The sequence below is a fragment of the Drosophila montana genome, unplaced genomic scaffold (genome assembly GCF_035044405.1).
Source record: "Drosophila montana isolate Dmon_TW-CO22-7 unplaced genomic scaffold, ASM3504440v1 contig_2438_1, whole genome shotgun sequence".
In the NCBI taxonomy this organism is placed as follows: domain Eukaryota; kingdom Metazoa; phylum Arthropoda; class Insecta; order Diptera; family Drosophilidae; genus Drosophila; species Drosophila montana.
In genome coordinates, this window is record NW_026997315.1 from 2,893,505 (window position 1) to 2,906,105 (window position 12,601).

A 12,601-nucleotide genomic window follows, 5' to 3' on the forward strand; every position below is an offset into this window, starting at 1 on the left:
GCCGCTCTATGCAATTCTCATGAGTGCCAGAACATTTTGTTTGTTTTTTAAGTAAGCTCTTTGTGGTTTCTTGCCGTTCAAGTTACTTCACACATAAAGTTAATATGACTGCATACCTAACCTCTTGAATGACATAGGAAGAGTGCTTCCTTAATTCATCTCTGAAAACAGGGTGTCTTGTAGTTGAGCTCACTTGTGTTTTATTCGTACAAGCTTCGTTCTAGCCTTTTCTTACTTTTTGTTCACGTTAATGTAATTACATCAAAAGGCATTCGAGTACAAAAACAACAAAACCGCCAACCCAGTGGCGCAAGGATCCCATAGCGAGTAAAAGTTCCGAAGTGCAGTTGAACTGCGAGTTAAATCCTTTCAATTCAATGACATTTGGCTTGCACTTTAGCACCGAGCGCCAGCAAATTGGAAATGCGCATATTGTGATATAGTTAACACGGGTGCACGGGCATGCCATGAGTCAAGTTCAATTAAACAAGTGACTAACAGAAGCGCGGCTTAGTTTAACATATAGGCACTTGACTGCACAAAATTATGCCGTCCGGCTGGGGTAGGTGAAAAATGTACAAATAAATTTAGCTTATTAGTGAGTCTTTTGCTTTGTCGATTTTTAAATTACCTACACAAGTTTTCAGCTTATTTCCCTCTGTGTACTCCATAAAATTAAACAATTCATTAAACTTTTAACGCATTTCCATTTAATTGTTTAATTTATATGCCGGAATTTGTCTAGAAAGTTTGTGTGCTGTGAATTGTAAGCATTTAAGGTATTTAGTTAAATATTTGAAAATATAATGATATAATGTTTATAGAACAGAGAATTGATTGTTGGGAAATTTTTGATAGTGTGGATCCTTCTCACTTGTCCTTTTTCTATCTTTTCTCGCCGCCCTTCTTTCACATCCGTTATCTTTTGCCTTCTTTCTAACTATTTCTTTGTCATACTTTCTTTCATTTTTTGAATTCTCCTAAGTTTTCTTTAACTTATTCTTATACTTATTCTAACTTATTCTATTTAGTCTTCGACGTTTCTATTCCTCATATATAAAACGCCGCTCTATGCAATTCTCATGAGTGCCAGAACATTTTGTTTGTTTTTTAAGTAAGCTCTTTGTGGTTTCTTGCCGTTCAAGTTACTTCACACATAAAGTTAATATGACTGCATACCTAACCTCTTGAATGACTAAATAGGAAGAGTGCTTCCTTAATTCATCTCTGAAAACAGGGTGTCTTGTAGTTGAGCTCACTTGTGTTTTATTCGTACAAGCTTCGTTCTAGCCTTTTCTTACTTTTTGTTCACGTTAATGTAATTACATCAAAAGGCATTCGAGTACAAAAACAACAAAACCGCCAACCCAGTGGCGCAAGGATCCCATAGCGAGTAAAAGTTCCGAAGTGCAGTTGAACTGCGAGTTAAATCCTTTCAATTCAATGACATTTGGCTTGCACTTTAGCACCGAGCGCCAGCAAATTGGAAATGCGCATATTGTGATATAGTTAACACGGGTGCACGGGCATGCCATGAGTCAAGTTCAATTAAACAAGTGACTAACAGAAGCGCGGCTTAGTTTAACATGGCAGGGAGCCATGGGGCCAAAAACCAAAATCCCATTTAAGCTGCGCCAGCTATCGCTTCTTTCTGCAGCGCTTCTCGCTCGTTCCGTTTTAGTTTGTAGCTTGTAGTTTTTTGTTTGTTTTCTATGCTGGTGCTAAATGTCAGCGATGCAATTAAATTGGGAATAGGCAACGACGATGACGATGACGATGAGGACAACCAGCAGAGGGCAGCAGGATGCAGCTCGAGGGCTGGGTGCCTGGGTGGCTGAGGGCTGTCTGGTGCTTGGCGTGTTATAAAATTATGAAGGAAGATTGGATTTAAAAACAGCTCCAGAGCTGGAGAGAAATGAGGCTAGTGCCATTAGCGTCGCTTCGGACGTCGTTTACTGCGTCCTGTGGCTGCTGCAGTTGATGGATACAAAAAGAAAAAAAACACTGAATACGACGAAGAAGAAAATTGTAATTAAACTGCGTTTGTTGTCATTGCATTTATAAATAATAATAATAATAAGAAATATTGCATAATAAGGCAGACGCCAGGCGCTGGCAAAAGAAAAGCGCCTGTACAAAGGAAATGAATGAAAAGCCAGCCAGTGCTCAGGCTCTGGGGTCCTGGCCAAAGCCAGCCCAGTTCTATTTATTTAACTACTAAAAACTTTAGCTGCAACTTCATAAAACGACGTGCGAAAAACAGCGCGCAATGAAATGAAAATTGTAAGAAAAATGGCGTTCATATTCGGAGCCCTCCGCATCTACCCAGCAAAAATCTTGTGCGTGCTGAAAGGTTTTCTTTTATTTATTTTTTTCAGTTTTCTTTTTTTTTGGGCTTGAAGCAAAAACACTTTAATTAAAGTGAAATGCAAACATTTCAATTAAGAGCCGGAGCTAAGCTGATTTCAATCTGACTAAAAGGGATAACTTCCGGCAGACATTTTGCCTTTTGGCTAACGCCTCAAGGGTCGCTGCCTGGTGCGTGCCTGCCAAGCTCAAATGTTAGCCAAGGCGCAATTAAAGGGGCATTGCCGTTTGCTGATGTTGTCGATGCTGACTTGGCTTTGCAGCCCAAGCGATTGACATTAATTTTGCATTAGCCAGCTAAGCCAAACCCTCGCCAAGTTGCGTATACGCCACGTTGGCCGCAAATTTAATTATGCGCGTTTGCCCATAAAAAAAGCAAAGAAAACAAATAAAAAAGAAGACGAAAAAAATCAAGTGGCTTTTGTTAAAGCGCCAAGTGTTTTGACCCTAGTTGATTTTATATTCCAATTAACTAAATTACTTAAGCCAGCTGCTCGGCTCTTTTGACTATATAAATCACGTCGCCCTTTGGTTCTACAGTTTGGGCCATCGATGAGGCAAACATCACACATCAATACATGTAGACAAGCCCCTGAAGAGCTTCTCCCCCAACTAATCGTTGCTTTGTGTGTGTGGCTTCTTCTCTAGGGGAATGGGGAATTCCCCCTTATACAAATTCTGTCTGGCTTTAATTGATTTCATCGAAACACTCTAAGCGCATTATTAGACAAGCCGCAGCGTCAGCTTCAATAATGATTAGTGCTTTGTTGTGTGCGTGTGTGTGTGTGTGCGAGGGTGTGTGTCCATGTGCTACTCGTTGTTATTTCACTTCAATTTGTATTACATGAGTTGGCATTGTTATCGTTTTTATGCCGCTCTTTAATGGGCTTTATCGATAATGTCTGCTGTTTGTTGGACGCCCTTTTGTAAACGCCTTGTAAGCTTAACGACCCGAGCCAAATGCGCCAAATGAGATATGCACACACAATATATACACTATGCTACGAGTGTGAAAAGGCACGACAATAAAAGAACATCTTGATTAGGAATTATGGTACCGGTAGATTTTAGTTCATTGTACAATATTGTGCCCATAAAGATTATTTGAAATATGCCCAATTTCTGAAGAATTCTATAAATAAACTAAAGTAAGTAAATAGACCTCTAAATTGATTAACTATAGCACAACAGATTACAGCACTTGATAAATACGAGTGAAGATTGGCGATAGACGCTTCCCGATCGATTGTTTTAATGTGGCCAAGGGGCACGTGTCAAGTGAGTAACTTGTATTGTTTACTTCAAAATTATTACTCTATTACAGGCGCAGCTTGATTTAATTTAGTTTGCTTGACGTGTCTTTAATTTAAGTTTAAGTTAGTTCAGTGCAAAGCGAGAGACTTTAAACACCCCGCACTTAAGCAAAGGTTAAACAAAGAGAGTCTTTAAAAGCCGAATTAACCTTAATTTAAACAAATAATAATTACGATATTTTATTTTTAATACATTGCCTACTTCCAGGTTATTTAATTGCATTGGCTTTAGTTTTTATTGAAAACATTAAACAAGTCTTAATGCTTATGTGCAATATTCTTGTATGCCTGCTCATAATATTGTGGCATTTAAAAGTTGTTAATTAGATTAAGTAAAGTGTCAAAATTAGTGCGTTAACATTTAGCGAGGCAAGTTGTGTGCGCTTAACCTGAGCCCAAGTGCACTTCAGCAACGGCAACGGCAACTGCAACTGCAACAAGAACTATTACAATACAACATTTGCTTTCAATTGCAGGCGACAGACGGCAGGGCGTGGCTGGCAAAGCTGGGGTAATAAACTGGGACAACAACTTTAAAAGTAGCGGCAACAATGCAAAATGCGATGTCAGCAACAGCAGCAACAGCAGCAACAGCAACGACAGCAGCAACAGCACTAAAACCGAGTCAACAACAGCTTAAAACATAATACGCTAAAGGCAGGCGGTAAAGAGGGGAGAAAAGAGATTTAGGAACAAAACAAAGCAGCAGTCGGAATGATGAGAAAACGTTGTTGTAATTAGTAAACGGATGGCTGACAAGCAGGAGCACAGCATGAATCAAAAGTTGAGGCGGAAACGGAAATGCAGGCCCAATAAAACTGACAGCCAACAACAGAAGCAGCAGCAGCAACAAGAAGACGTCAACTAAATGTTTCTTAGCAGGCGGCAACAACATTTGCAAATGCCAAACAGCCAATTGCGATCATGTGTGACGTTGAGCAGGCGTTTAAGAGCAATCAAAGCGACGACAACGATGATGAGCAGGACGAACAGCACGCGAAGCAGGATCAGGAGCAGCAGCAGCAGCAGGTCAGCAATGAGGGTTGCGTGAGGTCCCCTGGCCTGGCCAATCGGCACGCCTCTAAACGCTGCTTGGGTCAGCTCCTAAAGGTGCTGCTGTCCACGCCGGGCTTGGTGCTGCTGGTCACAGGCTACTCGGTGCTCGGTGCTTTAATCTTTCCACTGCTGGAGGCGCCGCAGGATCTAACCAAATCAGCGGCCATAGCCAAAAGTCGTGAGGATTGCCTGCGTGAACTGTGGATCATAACGGGTGAGTGAGCCTAACTAATTTGTGTATTTGCCGCATTTGCATAAATTCAACGTAAATTATTTTCCGCATTGCCCATAAATTAAAACCGTAACGTTGTGTTTTTTACGCCTGAATTGAGCTGTGCAAATGCTAGTTACAAGTGTTTTAAAGGTCTGTGCTAATGGCAATTAATGCTAAACAAATATCAATATTTTAATTGGCATTAATTCTCATTGAGCACAGGAATGCACCAAATTGAATAATAACAAATATTTGCATAGCCAAATATTTGGCCAGCCAAAAGAAAACAATTTCAGAAATTTTACGCCAACCTTTGTATATTTTTTGGCATGGGTGTGTGTGCCCTCCAACTAAAGTTAGTTATTTCCTGTGATTTATTTTAAATTAATTACTTTGTCACCTACATTGCAGCTGCCTCTGTCATTCAATTTACACGGCAATCTTTTTTAAATTGCAAAAGCATTTAGTTTGCTTTTCTAATTTTTTTCCCGATGCGAAAGCATCGCATTGCAACACCTCTGCACGGTGTGGCAAATTGTGAGTTTTAGAAGCAAAATAGCATGAGGTAAAAGTTAATTAACATATTCCTGTTAAAATATAAAATGGTAAATGGATGCTGGGTTACCGTAATTCTAGGGTACACAATAGCTGTTAACTTAACATTTGTTAAAAAGACTTGAGATAATGCATATCATAATCGATGATTTGAATATTAAACTTTTAGGTCTCAAACTGCGATTTTATGTAGCAAAATGTTTTAGCAGAATGTCTAACTTATCATAGAGTGTTAACTTATCATATGTTAAGCAGAGCTCTCATGTTATAAAAAAAGATCTGAATTAAATAATTGAGAGCAATTACACTTGATATTATTTCTGCCTGCTTTTTTATGTAACATACATATTAACATAACAGACTGTGTTAAGATAACATATGTTAAATAAAGCCTTGAACATAACAATAAATAACTCCTCATTAAATATTTATATAACATAGAATCTTTTCACTAAGTTTCCATGACCTCAGTTTCGACTATTTTCTTAATGTCAATGCTTAAAAACTTGAAAATTTCCGGTTATTTAATTATGCCGGAAAAAAGTGTCTTATTTGCATACAGTGCTCTATTCCCCCTCCCTCTCTCTTCCTCTCCCGCTCTCTTTCTCTCTCTCCGACCAAGCGTATGCGGGTGCGTGTGCTTGTGTTGATTTAATTAAAATTTCACACAATAAATAAACTAATTAATTTAACGCGCACTTTTCCTTTTTCGGAGTGGCGCACCTGGCGTATGATTAATATACATGCATTTAATGATGCTGAGCATCTCGTTGCTTGGGTAAAGTTTGCAATTAGCTAGTCAATTCATTTGACAAATTCCTGAAAACTCTTTGTTGAATCTCAAAGCTGTCGTAAGTAAGCCCTAAGCACTGTAAGATATATTTAATTAATAATTGTAATGATGAGCTTAAGTTAGTTTCCTAAAGGTATTAGATGCTCATTATGTAATCGGATAGCTTAATATATAAATATTCATGTAAGCGCCAAGAAGCGCTTTCCACACCGATTACTTTGTCAGAACTAAAATGAATTTCATGCTTGCAGACATTTCAAGCATGGCTTGACTTCTATATTAAATGAATATATTCATTATCTTGGTTTAAATGAAAAAATATATTTAAAAATTTGGATATTTTATTTATAAGCTCTACATATTTTTCAAAATTATCATAAAATCTTAAAACAGCATTTAAGTTTGTTTGTAAAATTAAAAATATATTTCAAATCTAATTTCAAGTCTTCAATATTTTTTAAGCCATTCTCATTATGTTCATAGCTCAACCGATTTTCATGCATTCGTTTTTATTATCTTTAAAAGGCTTTAGTTTTATTTTTTTAAATATTCTTGTCATATACATTTTTCAATTAAACCAAATTGAATCTGAATATTTTGCAGGCACTCAAATTAGCTTGCTAGCTATTTTGTAGAAGTTAAGCGAATTTAAATAATGTTAAAGGCTAACAAATTCCTGTGGCTTCCGTTCTGAAACGTGAACGAAGACTGGGTAACAAGTTTTATATTACACAAATAGTCACGTAAAGTGCTTCCTGAGCTTGTGCGAGTAAGAAACCAAATGCTGAGAGCACTTTCGCATTCATTTGCTATTAAAATGAGTATAGAGTGAATAGATGTACCTATAGTATACGAATACAACGACTTAAACACGAAGCACATTTGCTTTGGTATTTACATCTGCCAAGGATCCAATACAACGGCCCAGAGTATTGAGTGTTTCATTTCAGCTGAAATGGATGCAGTGGCGATGGCGGGCGTGGGCTTGGGGTTGCCAAATTGCGCCCCCGGGGGCATGGATGCGGTGGGCATAGCCAAGGCCAAATGGCGTCAAGTGGGCGTTGGCATGTGGCGTTGTTGCTGTTGTTGTTAACAAGCTGTGGCAGCTACCTCTGCAATTCGCAGTGAAGGCAAAATCAAATGCGAACAGCGCCTCAAGACATTTTCTCCAGCAAGCCAAGTAAAATCAATGGGGGCTGTGTCAGGTAGGGGCGGTGGGGGCCGAGGGGGAGGCTTTGTGTTGCCAAGCGACGAGTGCGACACTTGGCAAAGGAGCACAAAGGTTATCATTGCACTTTAAACAAAATTGCATAATTACAAAGGTTAGAGCTTCTCTTTCTTTCTTTTTTTTTTTAGTTCAACTGGCAATTGGCCAGGTTTTACTGCATCTTGACCCTAACTAAATGATGTTGACCTAATTGTTGCGTTTAATTGCAGAGAAACTCAACGTGCTGTATGAGCGCAATTGGACAATGCTGGTGCACGAGCAGCTGCGTCGCTTCGAGGGCTCCATTGTGGCCGCCACGCGTCCTGGTGGTGGTGCGGTCGCAGTAGCTGGACCAGGTGCCAGTGCCAGCGCTTTGGGGCATTTCGGCTACGACGCTGGCGACACGCAGAGCTGGACATTTAGCGAGGCTTTACTCTATTCGGTGACTGTGATAACGACGATTGGTACGTAGAAGCATCTTCATTTGTAGGCGCTGCTTGTTATGAGGCACTGTTTCTAATATTTACCATGTACTGCGGGGCATTTAAATTTATAGCATTGGCCTGTAATAACTGCAAATATTTACATTGCTCTGGGCCCAACATCAGCAGCAGCATCAATGGCAACAGCCGAAGACAAGCTAGCATGTATATTACGTATACGCCCAATGGGCTTTGCCAAAATATTTGCATATGGTTAAAGCCTGTTGTCTGTAGTCTCTGTGCAAACTGAGCTATATATTATGAAGTGCTGCTCTGTTGAATGGTGAGAGAGTGCTTGGGCGGGGTATAAATACTCCAACAAATTAAGAGCAGCTTAAGTGTTATTGTTTAACTAAGTGAACCGAACACAGAACTTGGCTAAGGGAGGGAGACAGAAGGAAAGGATTAGTTTGCCTAAGAAAGTGGCCAAAAAATAATAGAAAATTATAACTTTAGTGTTAGGTATTGTGGATTCGACTTTAAATACCAAAAAAGAGAAAGCCTACAAATATAAAAAAATCATAGCGTAAGGTTTTTTGCAACTTAAAAAAGTATGCAAAAATTGTTAACAAGATGTAAAAATACTTGGCTATTTGGCAGGGTCAAGGTTTTTTTTATTTTAAGTTCTTTGCATAATTATTTTATTTGTTTATTTTTAAATCCAAAACAATGCATCTGCCCTTTGCTTGTGCCTTTGTCTCATAAGTAATATTATAACTTTAATATAAAACCTTAAATTACCTCAATCTTTTGTCTTCTCGCACAGGCCACGGCAGCTTGACGCCACGCACAGCGGCTGGGAAGCTGGCAACAATATTCTATGCGCTCATCGGTGTTCCATTGATGCTGATGTGTTTGTCCAGCCTGGGAGCCCTGCTCGCCGAGGCGCTGCAGTGCACCTATATGCGGATCTGCTGCCAGCTGCAACGCAGCCACAGATCTGCCAGCGGAGAAAAAAAGTCGACGATTGGCCTGTCAACGGCGGCGACGGGCACTCTGACAAAGCGACGTCATCCGGCTGGCAATGGGGTAAGTCAAACAGGGCGTATGATTGATATTATTCAGCTGCTAATGCAACAGCTGGCCATTGCTCCGCAGTTACATGCTCAAGTTACATTAACTGCAACTTAATCGTGTTGACTTTTTTATGGATTTAATTCGATTTGCCAGGGCTGCCAAAGTTCTCACACAGCTGCAATAACTGAGCGTGTAAAATGTGTTTGCTGTTCTGTAAGTCTTGGCAAAAGTATTTGCTGTACATTTTTCCCCCAGATCCCCTGCACTACCAAGCGAAACTTTCGGCATTGTTGCGTTGCCTGCTCACGGCCACAGTTTCGGCCACTAACCAACACTGGCCACTGTCGGAAAGTGGCTCTGGCCCTGGCGCTATGTCTATTGTTGGCCAAAAACTTTCACTGGCTGCTCGCATTTCTGGGCTTAAACAGTTTTTTTTTTCCATTGCTGTGTTTCTACGTGAAATATTAAAGCTTTTCTTTTATTTTTTTGTTAATAGTTTATTTTTTAAAGATTTCCACAGCCAGTTGTTAAAATGTGGGGAGTTACTTTCAGTGAACTATGCGAACTGTTTCGTTTCTCTTTTTGGTTGTTTGTTATGAAAGTTGCGAAGATTATGTTAAAAATGTTCGACTGGAATTTATTTACTTGATGAAAATCTGCAAACTATCCCTTGAATTTTATTTGTGCGTTTTGAGCACAGTTTTAATATGATGAAAATTTTTTCGGCTGAGTGCGCCTATATTGCTATTAAAAGCAACTTGCCTTTATCTGTTTAATTGGCTTATTGAAGAGTTTCCAATATCTGGATTCATGATAAAAAAAGATAAATTTTCTGGAACAAAAGGAAAAAATTTGACACTGGGCTCCTTTGCTCTGCACCACTCGGACCTTGGGCTGAGGCTTGCAATGCCAGTAAATTTCGCTTTGAATTAGTTTTGTTATTTTGCTTTCTAAGAAAGCCTTAGAATTTTGCACTTCGCAATGGTTTCGTATTTCGATAGGGCAAACGGATTTTTAATTAAGACAACAGAAACCTTTTAAGTTTTGAAACCCATTTCGGCTTGTTAGGTTTTTTTTTTATTTTTTTTTAACAGCAAACTGAAAGTTTGTAATTGATTTGAGCAAAAAACGCAAAATGAACTTTTTGGGATCGTGCCACAGATTGCGAACTGTCCAGATTGTTGCCGCTCCCCCTTTTTTTTGAGTGTGTGTGTGTGTGTGTACTTTTGTGTTCTGGCAAATCAGGCAACGTTGCTTTTTTATTTGCTGTGATAACACAAAAAAAAAAGTTGACTGTCGCGTTCGCTCCGCACGCCATATACATATATAATTTGTGGACCCGGCTAAGCTCAGGGCCAGGCCTTTTGGCCCGCTGTTTGCATGTTTTGTGCATTCGTGCACAAGTTTTGTAAGTCATTTGTTTACCATCTACGAGCCTCACTGACATTTTTATTAAAGCCTGAGCTATGAAATCCGTTTATATTGGAGTGTACTTCTTTAACTTATGATATACGCTGTGCCCTAAAATTAAAGGCAAGCGGCAGGCGCTTAGAGCGGAAGTTTATCAATTTTGTTAGAATATTGTTTGTGTCTTCTCATGTACTGGTAGCAAGTTTATTTCGAACTTTTGCACTTGTTGCAGATACATATCACTTGTATCATATGTAAATATCTTTTATTCGAAATGTTAGAAGTCGACTACAAATGCCATGAAATTGGGACATTTTTTATAGAAGTTTGACTTTCCGAGCGATGTATCGTAGCCTTGCTTAGAATATATATTATATAAAATTATTTATATTAAATACATTTATTTAACCAGCTTGACCTTAGCTTTGTTTTATTTGTTTTATGTTTAATAAACGGGAGAAAGTAGGAGACAGTATTTTTTTTATATATTTTCTGACAAGACTTCTTTTTCTAAATCACAGTAGCTTATTTTAATACAAGTTCAATTAAATTGAATTTCGAAACTGAATTTCTTCCTCTTTATCAGGAAGGTCGAGCAGCCCTTGCTTTCTCATTTAGGGAGCCACTCTCTACATTAATATTATTGTTAGTACGATTATTATTATTATTATTTAGATAACATTATTATTATTATTATTTGTATTAGAAATAATATAATTTTTATTATTATTATTATAGTATTAGTATTATTTGTTTTATAATAATATTAATATTATTCTATTTTTTATTTTATTTATTTTTATCAATTATATTAATTTGATATTATTATTATTACTATAATTATTATTGTTATTATTATTTCTTTTAAATATAATAATTATTATTCATCTTATTTAAATAACAGCAATTATTAAAATCACTCTGAACCTTAGGGTATTTCCCAGTCCGTCAATTGAATGCAACTGCCTTAAAGCTTTCCGTTCTTGTGGACATTTGAAAAGTTGATTTTTCATCAGGTCATTATATAAATATGCATTTTTTTGTGTCACTCATTTCTCTACGTTTGTTTATTTATGGTTGCAAAAATTTCTGTTTAATTGGCAATTTCAGCAAAACGAAAAAATAAAAATGAAATTTACAAGGAAAATAACGACAATATATCTGACCACGTGCGTGGGCAAATAACTGAATTGCGGTTTTATGTGATTGAGCAGCAGTTTGTCTGACATTAAACAACATTAAAAAAAAATACTATTTAAGTTAGCTTTCGGTTGGAAATTCATTAACATAAACATTTACTTTTGCACAAATTTGCTTAATGGAGCTCTGCAAAAAAGCGCACTATTATTGCCCGACAGGACGCTGATTTTAATGAATGAGAACTTTGGTCGGTTGTCAGCGCGGCAAAGTTGAAATTCATGTCAGGCTGACAATTTAAGCGTGGTCCCAACTTTGAAGCCAGTTGCAATTTGACTTGGGTCGCTGAAGGCCATATAAAGTGCCCGAGTTAAGTAAATTAAATGAGTTTGCGTCCACTTTAAAAATGCTCTAGCGAAAAGTTGGCCAAAATGGCTGGCAAATTACGCTGGCCAGGCTAAAAGCGGGCAATAACTTCTCATTTGCCGTTGCACAATGCGAAATGTAATTGATTTTTTTATGGCCCGCTATGGAAAAGTGCGGCTAGCTGTTTGTTTGTGTTACGTTGAAAAGGGGGAGCATATTGGGGGAATTACAAAAGTTATATATTTGTAATGCAATAAGAAAAGAAAAACTGAGTGGTTGTTGCAACAAAATAAATTTAATGGAATAAAAGGGTAATGAAAAACTTAACATTTTGATAGACGCAACTGATTTTAATTAAGTGACAAAAAGTGAAAAACCTTTTAGCTTTGAAGCTTTAAATTAAACTTAACACCATAACATAAGATTGGCTTTTAAACAGCTTTAAACAACAACTTCGAAGCTTACAATTGCAGACAGAGGAAGTTAGTTGTTGTGAAATTGTGTGCTTATTAAAGCTTGCTTTAATTTATTAAAGTCGTTTAAGGGAAACTATTAAAAGCTTATTAAATTTCATTGTAAAAACAACAAACAGCTTTAAAGCAACAGTTTCAACCGTTTAGTAAAAACATATTTAAAGCTCAATAAAGCCGATTAGCCTAACAACTATTTGAGTGTACCTTAATA

The 12,601-nt window shown here is 37.8% G+C and overlaps 1 protein-coding gene across 2 annotated transcripts in view; it reads left to right on the top strand.

Moving 5' to 3' along the window:
• The window catches only part of LOC135428005 (maternal protein pumilio), a 61,872-nt gene that overhangs the window by 36,089 nt on the left and 13,182 nt on the right, over positions 1-12,601 (top strand). For both annotated transcript variants that reach the window (XM_064681792.1, XM_064681793.1), the window contains exons 3-5: positions 4,157-4,950; positions 7,736-7,969; positions 8,754-9,016. In XM_064681792.1, the coding sequence (XP_064537862.1) occupies positions 4,605-4,950; positions 7,736-7,969; positions 8,754-9,016 (843 nt within the window). In that variant the 5' untranslated portion in view covers positions 4,157-4,604. The remainder of the gene's footprint in view (positions 1-4,156; positions 4,951-7,735; positions 7,970-8,753; positions 9,017-12,601) is intronic.